Source organism: Panulirus ornatus, chromosome 33 (genome assembly GCF_036320965.1).
Source record: "Panulirus ornatus isolate Po-2019 chromosome 33, ASM3632096v1, whole genome shotgun sequence".
NCBI classification, from domain to species: Eukaryota; Metazoa; Arthropoda; class Malacostraca; order Decapoda; family Palinuridae; genus Panulirus; species Panulirus ornatus.
The window spans coordinates 12,860,274-12,880,219 of record NC_092256.1 but is presented as its reverse complement, the minus strand read 5'-3'; the positions used below and the strand labels follow the sequence as shown (position 1 = coordinate 12,880,219).

The window sequence follows — 19,946 nt, the reverse complement described above, 5'->3', positions numbered from 1 at the left end:
TTGATGATAAGTGTAGCCTCATCTTTTGATTAGGGTACATGAATTCCCTAACCAAATATGTCTCATTGACGCTATATGTAGATACTGTATCACATTACAATACGTGAGTCACCAATATGCTGGTAGCTTCAAGGAAACCGACCATTACTTGCGGCTACCAGCATATATATATATATATATATATATATATATATATATATATATATATATATATATATATATATATATATATCATCCCTGGGAATTAGGGAGAAAGAATACTTCCCACGTATTCCCTGCGAGTCGTAGAAGGCGACTAAAAGAGGAGGGAGCGGGGGGTTGGAAATCCTCCTCTCTTGTTTTTAATTTTCCAGAAGAAGGAACAGAGAAGGGGGCCAAGTGAGGATTTCCCTCAAAGGCTCAGTCCTTTCTTCTTAACGCTACCTCGCTCAAGCGGGAGATGGCGAATAGCATGAAAGAAAGAAAGAAAAAAAAAAAAAAAAAAAAAAAATATATATATATATATATATATATATATATATATATATATATATATATATATATATATATATATAAGCCTAAGCCATTTTCAAACCAGCCAGGATTCGAACTTGAGATCCCAGTGGACCCCAGTGAGCCTGTGAATGCGTCACGATCAGACATGACAATGCACCATCAATACCTTCCTCACACAACTAAACTGCCATGTCACTTAATACACAGCAAGATATATTTCCAATGGATAAAAAATAAGAGAAAACAGAATCGCGATGTGCATTCACGCCGACCCGTCAATATACATACACCACTCGCCTTAAATCATTATAAATAAGCAAAATTACCTTACATCCTCTGAAGCTGTGAAGGAATTTCTAGTGCCATATTTACCCATAACAAAGACAATATGAACACAAAGACTACAGTCTGGCTGATACATCTGAACACAATAAATGTTGGCTAACGACTAACAAAAAAAAAAAAAATGGATTTTCTAATAAAATGACCTTTTGATTGGCAAGTTTCTGAATGTCAAAAATGTTGAGAAATAAGCACCACATGGGCAAACCTGGTGACCTACTTGCACATTACGCTATATAAAGAATAAAAACTGACATGGCGGGGATTCGCTTCCTGAGCTTAAAACAAGGAGATCGAGCACCCACGTGAAGGGAGATCGAGAGAGTTAGATGAGACTTCAGGAGAGGATTGCCACAGTGACATGATGAGGTGGTGGTGATGGTGAGGGAGGAGGAGCTGGGTCAAGATAATGCACGCATCATGCGAGGATAAACAAGGACAGCCCGGTGTTCAAGCGACCAACGAACTAGTAGTTCCTGTGGAGCGCAACCCACTCACGCCCTTCTAACTTCAAAACTAAGAGGATCCTTCTCAAACCGCAAGAAACCGCCACGAACTCTGGTTGTGCAAGAAACCAACCTTATCGGCGGGCGCCTGAAGAATGGAACGAATGCTTATATCCTCGACAAATCGATATCTTGCCCTCCTCCGGGTGAGCAAGAATAATTAAACCAGTTATGGGATGACGGGGTGATGGAGGCGGGCGAGGAGGTGGGTTGATGGATGACTGTGACCTTCAGCACATTTCAGGGGGAGGCAGCGTTACGTAACATACATAAGATTAAAATGGTTATTTTGCACAGGAGCCACCAGCCATTCCAGACCTTATACTGATGAAGCCCTCTGATTGGTTAAGATACTGACGTCACTGCTTTAGAAACGCTCTGACTGGCTTGTTGTACAGGACGTCATCGCTTAAAACGCTGTGACTGGTCGGACTGTGCGACGTCATCGAAAGTAAACATGGCGCCCGAAAAGAAACTATCATCGAAGTGCCGGAAGCCGGAAAATATAGCAAATCAAACTTTCATTAACCGAACCCAAGCCCCGAAACCAGATTACATCAGTATGATCAGTAGGAGAATATACTTCCATCACACGAAAATTACGTAACTCCTTGGACGCCAAGACACGTCATGGAAATCAATCAATCAAACCCAGGCAAAAGTATTTCTCTGTTGAGAAAAACAAACTCCAACAAAACGCGTCCAAGGAAGTTACAACACTTAATTGACAGTGTCTCCTATTCATTCATGGGGAAATTGGGCCATTTGCATCTTGCTTCAGGGGTGACACACACAAAACATGTGGAACAATGGGTCAGTCAGGTTATCTCACGTGTGTCTCCATCTCGATACCAATATTCAATCAGATAATACGACCTATGCCACTATGAGAGGTTCAACCGAACTGGTGCAAGGGGGCTTTCGATTCCTACTGCCTGGATCAACTAGTAACCCAATTATCTACAAAGATAAAATTGGGAAACAAAGAAAGAGGTCAGTCAGTCAGTCAGTCATTTGAAGGTGATGGAAAGTCCCAGGTGAGGCGAAGGTACGACAAGTATTGTGAATACTGAAAGAGGGAGGTTGCCGGATGGGAGCGGTGGTGAGGAGGTGACAGATATAGGTTAGGTCTACAGGTCGTGGGAACTCGGTTGCAAACACTCACTCACCCACACCTCAAAAGTCGAGGAAGGTGGAAGGGGTGTCAGCGCGGAGTGCCTGGATAACTACGGGGGACGCCATTCACTGGGAAGAGAAAAGAGGCAATGTACACTCCAGTACGAGCTACCGCACTACACTGGTTGGCACGGAACTGCACTTTGCTTTACGCGCGGGTAACCCCCCCTCGACACCCGACAATTGCCACGGTGTCGGGAAGCCGGTGGCACAGCCGGAGAAATGAGGAAGGGTCGTAATTGCGGAGGGGGAGGGTTCGGGGGGATACATTCAGACCAACCCAAAATAGATACGGTGAAACGCGAGGCAGATGTCACTGGGATCAGCAAGAAGAGGGTCGGGCTACGAGTACGCGCATGACACCACAGCGAACTCTGACCCTCCCGTTTAATGATCAGGATTTAGGTCACACACAGTTTGACGCGTTTGTGAGACGGGGTGGGATTTCTAATACAGCTAAAGGTAAGTAGAAAACTAAACTCTGAAACTTGTGAGGAAAAACTGAAGGTTGGTGATACTAATGAAAAAAAAAAAGAGAAATGAATCACGTTTGAAAACATATTGTTCGGAGAGAGATTCGAGGATGGATTGAGAAACTGACGGATAACGGGAATCTTGCCAGTTATTACTTGTTAAGGAACGGGAGAAAGAGCAGAAAGACAGAATTGTCTGAAATTAAGAAACTGATAAATAGCGGGTGTTTAATTTTGAGGAAATGGTGATTAAGACTTAAATAGCGGGAGTTTTGTCTCGATACACACACAAAAAGAAAAAAAAAACATGTGCAAAGCCATGCTTATGAAAATACCTGGAAATTGAGGCTAAAAAGTAATAAGTGACGAGAAATACCTGGAAATTGGGGATAAAAAGGAATAAGTGACGAGAAATACCTGGAAATTGAGGATAAAAAGGAATAAGTGACGAGTGAAACAAAGTTGCTTCGTAAGACAAGCGTCAAGAGTCAGCCTTGACAAGCTGGCCAGCACCACCACCAGCCCCGCACCCGGCAGCCAGCGGCAACAGGGTGCTAGCTAGCTACCGTCCCGTCCCTCCCACACCCCAACAATGTATCACAACGCTTCCTACACTCATTATTTCCCGCTTGACAAGAGCTACGTGCTCCCGCTACACACACACACACACTTTGCCATGTACGGTATAATGTCGGCCAAACGATACGCAAAGAACTCGTTATGTGACGCAGTAGGAGGCAAACTTTCATCTGGAAGGACGTTGCAACTTCCCTCGAGCTCAACAATAAAATGAACATCTGGGGTACTTTGTTGTCCCACAGGAGAACGAGTCTGGCAGAAGACAACGTAGAGGAGGAACGGTGCTATAGTCTGTTTCATGAGCCCTCACCATTCTTCCCTCGACCTGCAGTTTCACACTACCGTTACATCAAATAGCGCTCTTCCGCATATTTCTATGACCACGCTGGAAAAGTACGTATCGAACTCTGAAATGCTATGTGACAAGTCTAAGAAAGTCACTACATGAATTTTTCATACTTTAATGAGACTTGAAATCAAAACGAAAAAGAAGTTGATAAACGGTTTTTAAATCCTGATCACTCAAATGTCGCTCGTATGTACGAGAGAAAAAAAAGTAAGACGAAGGTTAATTGGCGAGGTTATATAATGCCATCTTCCGCGCATTCTACCCTTATCCTTCCTCCACGTCAATATTGGAGGCTCGTGTACCTCCAGAACTCCGTCTAATTTCAAATTTGGTTAAGTTTATTGTGCACCCGACGCTCACCCGGTGAGCGGCAGAGAAAAAGGATATGAGGTTACAAAGGATATTTGTCAGTTCCAAGTGGGCAGACAATTTTCTTTTTTTTTACAAACTTACACACAATGGTTTCATTATCTAAGCTCACACTCTTCATCAAAGGCAAGTTTGTCTAAGGCAAAAACTATATATACTCCCCAAGATCGAAATTGAAAGGGGAATCCACAACAATCTGACCTGAATCCAGGATAAAGATGCCCATTCTCTGTTCTTACAACTCAGGCTGCTGGTGGCAGCGGCTCTGCAGACACGGCTGGTCATGTACGTACGTACATTCTGATACCCTTTCTGTGCCTTCTTTCAAATTCTCCACGAGCTGGTTAATAACATTTTTGACGGTTGTAATGACCACTACGCCATGGAGACTCACCTTATAACAAGAACAGCCAACTTCACAAGAATCTTCTCGTAGCAGATCTAACCGCTACATCGACTCGCGTCTGGCCCCACAACACGAACAGGACGACCCATAAGCGGTATGCTTGGGCTGGCCTTTGACCGGACCCTAACTTTAATAAGAGTTTATCCTCGAACTGGTCAAGATCACCGTTAAGTGGTGAAACAGAAACATGGAATAAAATTCAAGCTCACGTTTCTGTCTTCTGTATACTGCAATACCTTAACATGCCTGTCCTAAGAGAGAGAGAAAAAAAAAGACATCTCAATCGACCACTGGTTAACAAAAACCATCACTCCCTGAACGTCGAAAAAAATAAGCCACCACCAGAAAATACTCTGTACACTAAAACAACTTTGGATAAAACTTCCCTTCCTCCAAAACAACAATAAGCTCGTCAGCTGAACCAGAGGAGCAGAGTTCTTCTTCACGAGAGCCAGGCGGCCGGGCCCGGGAGTGAACAACAACAACACATGGGTGGCGCTCAGGGGCATGTCAGGAAAGGAAACACTCAAACAAAGGAACGAGGTAGCAAGGAAGAAAGAAGAATTGTAAGAGATTCTATATAAACACAAGTGCACACACACACACACACACACACACACACACACACACACACACACTGAGCCCTGTTTAATTTCTTTTTTTTTTCCACTCGAGATACTCTTGACTGGGTAATGTTTCCTCCGCGCCAAGTCGGTCACTATATACAGAGAATGGATGCGAGTAAATGCGGCCTTCCTTCGTCTATTCCTCTCGCTAACGCGGGAAACGGCGATCACGTGTGTGTGTGTGTGTGTGTGTGTGTGTGTGTGTGTGTGTGAACAGCTAGGTTGAGCAGAATGTAGGCTACTCCTATCACGTTTGCCTGGTGTGGTTATGACCACCTTACACCAAACACCTTACCAACGTGACACTAGGCAGACCTAATACATTATGCCTCGCATGTCTTGCTACTCTGCTGGGCTTACATTCAAAAGCCTTCAGCAACATGAAGTGATTAACGACTTTGACAAGAGACTGTCATTAAATCTACTTCAAAATCAACAACATAAGATCAGGTATTAGATAAGGGAAAATAAAGGGATAGTCTATCAACACAGTACGCCAAACCGCATCGCCAGTACGTATGACATGGTGTAGTGGCTCAGGGACAGACACGTTCGTAATCAACAAAGAGAGAGTACACTTCAGTACTTTATAGTGATATGATCACACATCATATACAGTCAGTGCATTACAGAAGCAACATTCCTGATGATCTGTCGCAGAAAATCCGTATTCATACTTAGACAAATAAACCCTTGTAACCGACGGATCTGTAAACTGGTAAGCCAACATGGTGCGGTCAAGACTGCAGGAGGTATCTGGGCGGAGGAGGGGAGGCGGGGAGGTCGCAGATGTCTAACTTGCCATTACCTAATCCGTCAGCTTGGCCGAGGAACACGGCGCACGACAACCAGACCTAATCATGTCTCTCGTCATCTCAAACTAATTCGTGCCGGCTCGCCTTTCCCGCTACAACGAGGTAGCGTCAGGAGCAGCCATGGGAGAGGGGAAAAAAAGAAGTCCTCTCATGGCTCTTGTTCCTTCTCTGAAGATGATAATAGAGCAGGGGAAGCTTTCCAGCCCTACCGTCTCCCCCCGTCACTATTAATCGACTTCCCGACCCGCGGGGGATACGTACACGTATACTAATCGTTCCCTCCCATTCAAGAGGATACAACTAACAATTAGTTGAACTACATCAACAACTTTCTGATACCAACCTATTACCTGGTTGTAACCGGACATATGAAGGCTGCTTAATGGATGAGTTCAGAAGGTCACCTCTGTTGTGAACAAGACCCAGTCTGCTCTGCTGCCACTGTGTAGCCTCCGACTTGCCACAACCCCTCCCACTTCCCACATAGCCCACGTAACAAGGCTCTCTCCTCGAAAGCCATTCATGACCTCCAACTTCCGAGGGAGCTACATGCAGCTCGTCATATCTAAGAGGGCCACATTACGAAAGAGAGAGAGAGAGAGAGAGAGAGAGAGAGAGAGAGAGAGAGAGAGAGAGAGAGAGAGAATCGTGGTACACTACCAGAACACCGAACACGAGATCTCCTCAGAAGCCAAATGATCCAGTCGTCTCTCAAGAAAAAATTGAAAAACATACAATCTCCCACAAGTAACAGAGCCATTATCTCTTTCAGGCTATCTCTCTGGAAAGCCAAAATGACCACATTCTCTCAAGACAGACCGGGTGCATTAACTGGAATGTAAACTACCGCATCACCTTCCTCGGGGAGTTAGGCACTCGCTGTGATCTCACCCTGGGGAAGGAGGAGGGAGGGTTTGGCAAATTGCGTGTAATAACCGGTAATAATCTCCCAGTGATCCTATATTACCATGCATGGCTGGAGGTCATGCAGGTGTGGGACCGGGACCTCATCTGGGCCCCTTTCTACCCCATGCATGGCTTGAGGTTCTGTCATGCAAGTGAGGATCCGGGACACCATCTCCCCTTGCATGGTTAGAAGCCATACAAGGCTAGCCAGCACGCGACCCCCACCCCTCTGGTAACATCAAACGACGTAATTAAACCCAACTAACTCGTGACTTAATACGATTAACCTTCGTCGTGGAGGTAATGACAGAGCTCACTCGAAACCTGCGACCAAATATAGAAAAACCAAATCAAGAGTGAGAATGATACGAGCGAAGCAAAACACTCACATGACGACTTATTATATCTTTGATTCTTAGGGAGAAGCCAAATATCTAACACTAACGTATTCCTAAAAATTTGACCTCCTAAAGTTAAGATTGAAAAGTCGGTTATTAGTTGAACAGATCATGTTCTAGTGTTCAGCACTGACCCGACCCGAACCCCTTGAGAACAACGGTGCGATCCTCGAACACGTCGGCATAACCACATATCCTGATGGTGAGATCTTAGGCATGATGACCTTCCCGTTTGACCTGACCCTAAAAGGTCATCTCAGAGGCTATGCCATCAACGCTCTGGGGGTTCGTACCCCCGAAGTTCCAGGGTGATACAGTCGTCCCCATAGCACAAGTGGTGAGAGTAGCAGAGTGGGTGCCAGGCTCAGTGACCGATGCTGTTACCACAGCAGTCCCGGGTGCAGCTGCCGTCTTGGACGGGCATGTGGGATGATCACCAAGGCCGGGAACTGATCATGTGAAGGGCAGAGGGAACGATAAGAACCAAAGGTGGTGACGGTGTGGAAGGAGGAAGAGAAGCGGTGAGAGAGCTGGAAACACTGATACACGAATGGAAGACGAAAAGGAATGATATGGTTAAGGGGGACGGGACACCATCGTAAAGTGGGGAGGGTGGCGGACGTCAGCAACGTAGCTACACACCCGAGGAAGTGCTTTACTGCCGGACACATGGACTACAGGCTCTTCCCTCCCGTTCTCCACAGCTTAGTATACGGTCGGGTTGTGTGTGTGTGTGTGTGTGTGTGTGTGTGTGTGTGTGTGTGTGTGTGTGTCTTTCTTCGTCTGCTTCCTTGCGATACCTCGATCAAGTATGATTTTTTACTTTTCCAAAGGATGGAACAGAGAAGGGGCAAGGTGAGGATTTTTCCTCTTAGGCTCAGTCCTTTATTCTTAACGCTACCTTGCTAACGCGGGAAATAGCGAATATATATATATATATATATATATATATATATATATATATATATATATATATATATGCAACAATCACCAGTGGAAAGAGAAAACATAAACAGTAAGTACTTTCGTTGAATAATCCTCAGACAGAAACGAAAGTACTCACAGTATTTTCTTTCCAGTGGTGTCTGGTGAAGTGAAGGTTCTGCATATATATATATATATATATATATATATATATATATATATATATATATATATATATATATATCATCATTCCTAAGTAAATCTGATAATCTCGTTTACGCCAAAAACTCATAAAAACTTGCTCTAAAAATAAGCAGAATATAAAATCCGTGAGGGGCGTGTGTGTGTGTGTGTGTGTGTGTGTGTGTGTGTGTGTGTGTGTGTGTGTGTGTGTGTGTGTCAGGAGAGGAGCCAGTCAGACACAAGTTGGTATGTGGTGGGCGGACATTTCCCAAGCCGCTCCACCACGGACACCTCTCCTCACCACCACTCCACGCACACACCCAGCGACGGTCCAGCGCGGTGAGGCTTCTGCTTAAGGGGGCAAGTTCTTCTTCGGCAGCGTTTCACAGGCAGAGTCCCTGGCAAGCCAAGCCAACCAACCATGACAAACCTGCTCGCCCAGGGACCACCGGCAAACTGGCTTCTGCATACTACTGTGATGACAAGTTTGCTGATGGTGAAACAAACGTGTCTCCCCGACATCACACAACCTCATCGCGCCTCAAGCTGTCTTATCCAATCCAGGTGGTGGAGTAAGGCACTGGTATTACAAGTGGGAAGCCACTTACTTCCCCACCATCGCTACCTGGCACCAACACGCTACCCCATCAGTGGCGTATTCCGCCCCCGCCAGACTTCCCAGTAGCAGGTCACGTATAGGGTGACCAAACACCTCCGGCAGGAGAGACCCGTCCGGGTGGTCGGCCCGTAGCACCTCACGCCACGCCTCCCCCCCATAACCTACACCGACCTCCCACGCACCACTCTCGCCATGCCTCCGACCTCCCACGCACCACTCTCGCCATGCCTGCCTCACTCACATGAAGTTATTCATAACACTCACAATAACTCACACAAAAGTACAAAAAAAATATTAAAGGAAAGTTTTTTTCATCAATGTAACATGTGAAGGTAAAAACCTATAATAAAGAGTATATTCACTGGGCCACAGTAACTTTAATCTCCGTTATTCATATTCTCCTGAATATGCAAACACTGCCCGCAAATAACGACATCAAAAGTCATCATTAACGCCTTAAAGATGACGGACATTCACCTGATTGTCGAGCAACATGCACGAGGTCTAATGGGCGGCCGCCTCAAATCATCAAAACCCATCACTAAATTAAACAGCCGCAATTCAGCATCTCTCTCTCTCTCTCTCTCTCTCTCTCTCTCTCTCTCTCTCTCTCTCTCTCTCTCTCTCCCCTGCACGAGAGTCAGGCAGCCCCATTTGGTTAATCAGGTCCAGACACCCGTACGTCTGGCCGAGGGTAAACATCACTGGAAATACCGGCTCCTTGGACTAACCGGTGTCACCACCTCCAGGTACCTCCCTTAGGATGACGGTGTGTTGGTGTGGGAAGATGAAGACCCAGGTATCCGATACCGCTATAAACACACCGACGACAACAGCCGTCCTTATGAACATTGGCCTGGTGTATCCTCAACCCCTTCACTGCGGCTGTATACGTACGGCCCTTATATAAACACGACACTTCAGCCCTTGGGCACGACACCAGCTGATACGGGCCGTGACCACAGCGAAGAGACTCTTCCGTATAACGGCGTAGTTTCCGACGTGACCCATGAGGATCACGTTAATGGCCAAACTACCAAGGGGTTAAGGATATAAACATCACCCATACAAGAAAACCTTGAGGTTATTTCCGAGCGCAACTCTTCGTCACCTGGGGAAGGCTAAAGAGACACACAAAACCACGATGACCAGACAACACCTTTAATAAAACCAACACAAGACCTGATTGACTATAAAGTTTGTCTTGTCATACGCCATAGAAAAAAAAAAAAGTTTTCGTAAGTAGGAAAATAGCCAAATAAAGACTCAGGTATGACATCACCGTCCCCTGGCATACGCCACATCTGGCAGAACCCCCTAGCGATTCCAATTTCTTATTTACCTGGGCTGTGTATCGGGAGGAGGAGGAGCCAGCCACCCACACGAGACAGCGCTGACGTCAGAGTTTAACTCCAGGGACAACAGAAGCGAGGTGACAGGGGTTCCAGCCCGTGTAAATTTCAACGCATCCCAGAAAGAGAAAATGCATTTTTTTTTTTTCGAAGGAATATCGAGTCTTTAAAGGGAAGGATCAGCTCAAGTCCTTCGAAAAGAGTGACATGGGGCAACCAGTTCGACTGCTGAACTGTACCACAAAACGTTCCAGTGATTACCCGCCCGGCCACCGACACTGGAACAACATTTTCCTGAACAAATTTCCACTGGGTGAGGGAGGCGGCACATCGTACGTACCTTGAGGGAATCGTTCTCTATGGCCAGGCGGTTGAGCTGTGACTGGTACTCAGAGCAACGGCCCTCCGTTTGCTCCAGCTGCGCCTCCAGCTCCGCCTCCAGCTCCCGGCTCCCGCTTTGGAACTCCTCCAACTCTTCTCGGGTCTCCTCCAAGCTGTAAGAGAGAAGGAACACGCTTGAAGATAACATTGTATACATATGACTAGAAGAAACAGATAATAATAATAATAATAATAATAATAATAATAATAATAATAATAATAATAATAATAATAGTAATAATATTAATAATAATAATAATAATATGCTACACATATCTACTAATATTCACTAGCGTCTTCCCCGAGGCCAAAGAACCAACGCTCGAAGTACATCATGCAAGCAGTTACGTTCGGTGCAGAGTTTTGTTCGACAACATGCAAACTAGATACAATATGTGTAAAATCAACGCTCAAAAATACTTCCCTAAACTGGGTTTTATATATATATACATATATATATATATATATATATATATATATATATATATATATATATACATATATATATATATATATATATATATATATTTTTTTTTTTTTTGTCATACGTATTCGCCATTTCCCGCGTTAGCAAGGTAGCATTAAGAACAGAGGACTGAGCCTCAGAGGGAATATCCTCACTTGGCCACCTTCTCTGTTCCTTCTTTTGGAAAAAGCAAAACGGGAGGGGAGGATTTCTAGCCCCTCGCTCCCTCCCCTTTTAGTCACCTTCTACGACACGAAGGGAATACGTGGGAAGTATTCTTTCTTCCCTATCCCCAGGGATATATATATATATATATATATATATATATATATTCCAGCAGCCTATAATAACATGACATTATACATTCATGTGTTATGTGCTGTGGTCTGCTAGATACATACGATGAATGTAAGCCTAAGGAACTGTGCACGACAAGAAGTGCCACCCGGAAGAAGGAGGAAGGGAGTGAGGGAGGGAGGGAGGGAGGGTAGCACATTACAGGTAACCAGTTTGGTCCGTGTGCAGTGTCTCCTCCAGCGTGTTGACACGGACCACGAACCCCCGGCCATTGTTCGCACAGTAAACACAAGCTGCTCGTGTGCACCTTCTTTTGTACGTGCCACGTCTTATTGGCCCAGGCCTTGCTACACCCAGGCTTCCATCATGATCCCACGTGACTGCGCCGCCACGTACCGCATGCCGCAGGTAACGCGGGAAGTGCACCCGCATGACGCCAACCTCAACAATAAAATAAAACAGGTTTTGTTCAACAAACGGCGGGGGCCAGATGCATCAAGAACGACTCATACACCACCACTCCCACTGCCTCTGGCCTCCCACCCCGACCCTCGCCTGGCCTCCCCAGTCCTCACTAACCAACCACCACCACTCGCCCCCTACTGCCTCTGGCCTCCACCAACACTCCTGCCGGGCTTCCAGAATCCCCACCACCACCCCCACCATCACTAACCCTAGCCCCCAACACCTGCACCCCGTCCTACAGCAACCACCACCAGTGCCACCACTTCTAACTTCCGCTTGGCCTTCACATTCCCCAGTACAAGTCCCACCTCAAAGCCCTGATCACCATCTGTACCAGAGTCCTTGCTGGTGATCACCATCTGTACCAGAATCCCTGCTGGTGATCACCATCACCACCACCACATGCGCCTCAGCCTGCCCAAGTAAACATCACCAGGTCATCTACTTAACACCACCAGGTCACCTACTTAACAACACCAGGTCACCTACTCAGCATCACAAGGTCATCTACTTAACACCACCAGGTCACCTACTTAACACCACCACGTCACCTACTCAAAATCACCAGGTCATCTACTTAACATCACCAGGTCACCTACCTAACACCACCAGGTCACCTACTCAGCATCACCAGGTCATCTACTTACCACCAACGGGTCACTTAACACCATACTTCTCCTTGAGACACAAGATCAAGGTCTACTGTACCATAAGAGTAGAGGGAAGGGTCTGGTGCCACCAGTACACCGGTGCGTCAGTAGAGGGAAGGGTCTGGTGCCACCAGTACACCGGTGCGTCAGTATAGCACCGGTCAGGCACCGTGCTGCACCACCTCTGCCGTACCGTACCTTTCGCCAATTTCCGTGGACGAAACACTGACACAAAACCCGGAGTAATAATACATCATTAGGATTTCCACACCAGATACATGATCAGTTCAAGGGCGTTACGTATCGAATGTTAAATAGGCACCAGCTACATGATTAGCACAAGGACGTTACGTATCGAATGTTAAATAGGAAGTTCCTGTTTTCAATTAGTTAATATTATCATAGAACACTGCAGCCCTAAACAAAATCTCGAAATGCACCACATCACCCGGTGACTACCACTATCACACATATGGCCCGCTAATATGGCCACTATGGTCACAATGAATGACTATTTTGGGAGTGTGGTGTACCGCAATACATACCCTCGTATTTGTTACAAAAAAAAAGACAAAAAAAAACGCGGTATACCGCAATAATTTTTCCCTCCGAACCCAGAATAAGCCCGATCATCACACACCCAATATTCATCCCAGTGCGTAACACGTCACTCCAACATTTGTACATTTTCTTTCGTTACTAATACCCCTTAAGGCCGACGGCGTGACCTCTGACCTGATCCTTAAGGGACGCGTCAAATAATACGGTCATCATGCCTGTCGGTGGCACGGACGCGCTCAGGGCGTCAAAGATACCGCATCCGTCGCTACACAACCAACCAGATCTAGAGAGAAATGTTAACCGCACCAGACGGGACTGCAAGGCGTGTCCACGCAACACCGTTAACTCCCGACACAAGATCTGTCCATACGGTGAAGCTGGCCAGGTCTCGGTCCACTCCTCATGTCCGACAAGAACCCAGACAAGGACGCATCCCAGCAAATCTCTCCATTCTCTTTACATCTGGACCCATATCTTTTATCCCCTCCGTTTTCATGGATAATCCATCCGGACAGAGCACGAAGCTTGTATCCTAACACTGCGATCTTCGGTTCTGATGTTACACGAGAGGAACATCGGGGAAAAGAAGATATCTCTCCCGGTGTGAGTGTCACCAAGTTTGCCTTGTGTGCAGCAAAACACTAGGATGATCCTAACCATTAACATGGCATCCCTCCACCTTCCTCTGTTACACTACACTGTCTTACTTAGTGCCAAAAGGTGAAGTATTTCACGAAGTTTTTCTCTGGAACCCAGCAAGCCCCGTGCTGTATGGTGCTGGTGGGTGTATGGGCTTCAGTGTCTACCAACTGCTAGGATCACGAAGGCCGTCAACGTCAAGCTCCTGCCTCCACCACCCGGAAAAAAAATCCTCAACACCTTCAGGTGATGAAGATAATTCTAAAGGCCACAAACACTCTCTACCAAGTCTGTGGCCCATGCCTGGCAACTCCTGGACGAGCCGTTGTGATGACTGTCCTTACATTAGTGAGTCTTCTGAGGCCTTTAACACGTTATATCTTTCCTAAGATGCACGCCCTCCTCCTTTTCAAAAGACTGGCGGACAAAATCCCTTTCTCACCTCTGTAATCCATTTGTGCTTCCGCTCAAAGGATGAACGTGGGGTATACACTGTACAGTAATCGTTGACCGGCACAAATCAATCCAAAAGTTACAGATTATCTCTCCTCCTTTTGCTTTTCTATTCCATCAGCCCTTTCTTATGTTTCACTTTAAGTCCGCGACTGGAGCCTCTGACATAAAAGACAAAGAATGACCTCCAAGCACAACTCATCCATGCAAACACACCGACCCCCGCTGGACTACACTGGTGCTTCACACAGTCCACTCTCTTCCTTACGTTTTCTTCACGATCTCCTGACGAAGCCCTACCACTCCTCCTTTCCTCCCTCCCTCCCCAACCCCGTCACAATCAACACACTCCTCCAGCGACCACAAAGATCTCAGCAACCTCACCTTCAGTCCCATAATCAAGCTCAGCCACCAACAACACCACAAACCCAAGGACCTCGCTCGCCAACGGGGGAAATACGTATTCTTCCCTCACTAACACCGTCAACGCCCACGACTCACAACGTGCCTTCAGCTCCAAAAGACACTCCTGCTTCCCAAGTTTACCTTATGAACCACATCCTTCTCATAATCTTTACCAACCAATATAAACATATTTTCCTTCTTCGACACTTAATGAAATGCTAAATCATCGTGGTGTAAATTTCTAGAAGCACGATTCTCTGCGAGCGAGAAAATGGAAAAAGCCAGGCAAATATAATAATATGTACATATTCAAAGCGACAGACACACCCACGTCAGGCACGGGAATGAGCAGGAAAGCAGGCACACAGCAAACAGGCGCGCGGGCATGCAAGCATACAGAGGAGGTGCATGACGATACATGCTTTTGCCTACTTATCAAGTCTAAGACTTGATGAGGGATTGCAATATGACGTGAAAAACTGTGGTACCACATCGGTCCCCAACCAACAAGACCTCTGGGGGACACAACCATCCTAGCCTGTTGACACAGCAGGAGCGCACATCCCCCTACCACAGCAGGAGGTGTTACCGGCAGACACCGACCATACAGTCTGAGATGACCGACCTAGGATGTATGTGCTGCATGTTCTGGGCATGTGGAGAGGAGACGAGCGAAGATGCAGTCGACACACAAAGGATTACTGTGTACCCGAGTCATCCCGGCCTCAAGCTCAGCATCACCAGGCGAGGTAACGCTTACACCTGTGGCCAGTGTGGTGCAAGTACCTTCCCGCCGGGAGATTTAAACACCGAGCCAACAACAACTGCACTACGAAGGATAGTGTGAGGACGTGCTGGGTAGTCTAGAGGCATATAAATATGTGCAAGGACAAGGCGAGTGGTGGTGGTGGCGGCGGCGCTGGTGTGGAAGGGAGGGTAGCACTACTGTAGTGTCAGGGTGGAGGAGTTGTTACTGCTGGGAGCGGGGGGAAGAGGCGGTGCTGGTAAGATGTACCTGTGACGCGGATCAGTGATCCGTGCTACGGTGGGTGCGGGCGGCGGGCGGGCGGCTTGGGTGCAGCAAGGTATGAGGAGAGTGACTCACTACCTGCCCACAGGAGCGGGGAGGGGGAACAGGAGGTGCAGCAAACGGGGGTGGAGGCAAGAACAACAGCGGTAAGAAAGAGGGACACGAGATAGGAGTGTACAGATGATGGTCGGGTTGCACCTGGGAAAGGCAGCAGACTGAGGCTATGGTGCAGGAAGGTACTGTGGGTGTGAGACAGACTACTACGTTGTCGGCGGTGGGGAGGTGTAATGAACGGACGGCGTGCTGAGGCTGGGGTCTGCCCTAAGGGAATAGTGGTGGGGGAGGTGAGGTACCTGCTAGCAAGTACGGGATGAGGAACTGAGCCTCTGGAGAATGCAGAGAGGGATGTGATGGCAGATTAGACTCCATCTAACCACACCAGTGGCGGGAAGTAAGGTAAATTAGCGGGAAGTAAGGTAAATCAGAGAGAGAGATAAGAATGGGAAATTACAACAAAGGGAAAGGAACAGTCAAGTTAGGGAGGGGAGCCCAGAGGATAATAGAAATGAATGAAGGCGGGGCAGGAGTGGGGTGCAAGATGGTGGAGGAAGCTCGAGAGGACGGTGGAGGAAGTTGGACTGATGGACAGAGGAGGGAGTGTGGGCAAAGCCATTTGAAGATGGGCCTGAATATTAGCAGGACCTGGGGTGGAGGATGTAGGGGTGAGACTCGGATACACGGATATGCCAGGCAAGTGATACTTGAAGGAGGCGAAAGACACAGAAGACATAAGGAAGGTGATACGAGGTAAAGCAAAGACAAAAGCAGCATTAAGAAGAGACCTGAATGGTACAGAGGATGATGGTAGTGGTAGTAGTAGCAAGCCGCACCTTCAGCTGGCCAAAGTTCAGGCGCCATACCGCACCACCAAATATGACTCACAGTTAGCAGGTGTGGCCGGAACTGGCCCTGCTCAACCCTACCTCACCCTAACCCCACCCCACCACCTTTCACCTTGGCTGCCCACACCCAGCCTCCACCTGGAAACCTTCAGACATCTACCATGGAACGCATACAGCCTCCGTTGCCATCGACCACTCTCTCAAGAGCCTCGGGTTCGAGATGCCTGGCAGCGTCAGCGGCTCCCACCTACCCCAGATGGTCATCCCCTTCATTGGGTTAGGATATATCAGGTTAAGATATGGTACGGTATACAAGGTACCACACTAGGGCAACACGAGTGTCAAAAGTACCTCACCACGATACACAACAGTGGCAACACGTCCCCGAGTCATTCCCAGTCTGCATCACAATCCAGACACTCGCTTCACTTTACATATACCTCGAGCTGGTTTCCAGACTTAATCCCGACCCCCGCAGCTCAGACTGCGACATGAGCTTACCTAATCAGGGTCTGGTCTACCGGGCTGTTTGTTCCTTCAGGTTCTCCCATCTCCTCTATGTTGTGTAACCTGAGTGGTCTGCTACACTCTGGGAGAAACGTTTTTTTTTTTTTTTTTCTTGAAGTACCTCCTGGGTCTTCCCAGTGTTCTTTGTACCTGCTGGCAGCAGTCTGAACTGAAGTCGGTCCCTGACAGTCATGTTCCTCTTGTGTTTGTATTTCCAACATCTCTTAGGTGGAAGCTATTGGCATGATCAACCGTCAATCAGATATAGGAATCATCATTGCACACAAGTCAGGTTCTATTAACCTTTTCGCACTTATCCTTGTGTATATTACTATGTATCCCTGATGCCTAGGTTCCAACATATACAGTTATAAAGTTTTTACTGAGTCCCACTAATGCCGATGTGCTTACGGAAGTCATGTGGACTTTAAATAACTGACAGGAGGTTTCAAGTGGGAGAGTCTATCCGGTTCTCGGTTACTGACATTGGTGGACAGAAGACAGAACCAGAGACGGTGTCATGCAGAAGTCCATACCTCAATCTTGAATAACTCAAAAACCACCGCATTCCTACAGTACACAACCTTGGCCTACTACTATCCACTACATTACGTCAGCATAGAATCTAAGAGGAAATAGTACCACGCAAAACACAATCACACAAAATAATCTTACTCTGTACAACTTTTTTTCCTTTCCAGATTACCAATTTAATCCCGCTCCAGCGATTACACTGCCTCCCACAAACATCTGCAGCCCATAACTGTCTCAAGAAGCACATTCACAACGGGGACTATGGTGTTCTCTTTTTACCTCCTCCCGTTCCCCTAGATCCCCTGTACGCCGTTTACTTGGGCAATTGTTGGACTGCGTGTGGGTGAGTCGATTAGGTGATTCCACGTAACGATCACCACCAGGACAGGAGACACAGGGGTAGAGTTCGTTTTCTTTCTTTCTTTTAACGTTGGCTGAGACGGCACGTACAGCTGAGGCCCTAACCAAGGCCCCCATCCCATTAACGCTATACACATGTATATATGTTATACCAAAGCCTGAGCCAGGTACCTAATTTTATCGACTAACCCCTGAGGGGAGGATGAACAGCTGGGTTCACTGTGGACCGACTGCCGTAAACCAGGATTCGAACCTATGAGCTCGTCCCTGGGCGGCCCCGTGAATGCGTCACGGTCACCAGGAACGATAACCTATACACACAAACTGAGAGAGAGAGAGAGAGAGAGAGAGAGAGAGAGAGAGAGAGAGAGAGAGAGAGAGAGAGAGAGAGCGCTCTATTGGAGGAGGAAATGGGAGGAGACCCCATGTAATCCTTTGGCGCTACCGCTCACAGGATGAGCATGGGGCGTACCATGAATCAGCCGGGACACCGGCAACAAATCAAAGGGAAAAGGAGCGCCGTTGAGGCTTGGCAGGAAGAGAGCGAGGTGTCGTCTGACTGAGCAAGGAAGGATAGAGGCATGGTACTGGCTGTATAATCAGGAGACTTGAGTTCCTGAATCCCTTGAGCAGGACGGTACGATTACTGAGCACGATGGTACGATCCTTAAACACCGACGGTACGTTCCTTAAGCACGATGGTACGATCCTTGAGCACGATGATACGATCCTTGAGCACGACTGATACGTTCCTTGAGCACGACGGTGCGATCCTTGAGCACGATGGTGCGATCCTTGAGCACGACTTTACCCTCCTTGGGCAACACGAAGGTACGTTACAGGTGCAACCCCTCAGCACTGCTGTGAGCTTCTCCAGTATGACGGCCTGACCTCTGACCTCACCCTGAAGTGTCAGATCATCATGTCCAAGGCCCGTACCGGCGTTGTATCCAACACAGCAGAGAGAAGAACACAGACAAGCTCAACCTGACTCAGTTCACAAAGGACAGGAGGTTTCAGACAGTTCCATACAGTCGGCAAGGTGGACTACGTGAGGTGTATAAAGGGGGATATTGCTTCAGTCAGGTGTTTGTTTTCATTTCTTGGAGGTTTCGTCCAGTCACGGGCAAAAGTCCACATTAAGGCAGGGACGAAATTGAAACAGGCGGAGGTTAGAAAGAGACAGAGAGAAGTATTTACGAATTTCCGAGTTAGTGAAAAATCTGTCTTCTAAAGAAAAAAAAAAAAAAAAAAAAGCGTGACTCAGGCCACAGCTACTGGGAAACACATGAAATTTGATTGATTTGCGCCGGTAACCCCAGCAAGTTTATTGTGCATCCTATGCTCATCCTGTGGGCGGTAGGGTCAAAGGATTACAGGGGGTCACAAATGGTCACAGTCAGACCCTAGTGGGTTCATATTACATGTTCCAATTCATAACAAGTATTTCATTACATAAGCCACATAGTTTCATATGGTAAGTTTTACCGACAAGAGACACGAGAGTGTATAGCGTTCCAAGGCCTCAAGGCGTCTGGGAAAAAAAAAAAAACGTAATTAAAACAGCCCACCCGAGGAGTTGCCAGGGGCCACACAGCAATCATGTGTGGTGACGCAGCAGCCTGACGAGTACTGCGTGCTCTGGCTAGTGATGGGGGCACACACGCAAACACCCAGCTCTCGGGAGCAAAAACCTACGACATACCTGTAGAAGAGGGAAAGTGAACCCAACCGTGCGTCGTAGGGCAAGAGGATCAAGTTTTGAAGTTAGCCTGGGA

General features: G+C 47.2%; 1 protein-coding gene across 7 annotated transcripts in view; it reads right to left on the bottom strand.

Annotated features, from left to right (window-relative positions):
• The window catches only part of LOC139759472 (nuclear distribution protein nudE-like 1), a 228,957-nt gene that overhangs the window by 160,211 nt on the left and 48,800 nt on the right, over positions 1 to 19,946 (bottom strand). For all 7 annotated transcript variants that reach the window (XR_011715065.1, XR_011715064.1, XR_011715066.1 and 4 more), the window contains exon 3: positions 10,859 to 11,012. Coding sequence is in view for 4 of the 7 variants with exons in the window: in XM_071681638.1 (XP_071537739.1) it covers positions 10,859 to 11,012 (154 nt within the window). In the remaining 3 variants the exon portion in view is untranslated. The remainder of the gene's footprint in view (positions 1 to 10,858; positions 11,013 to 19,946) is intronic.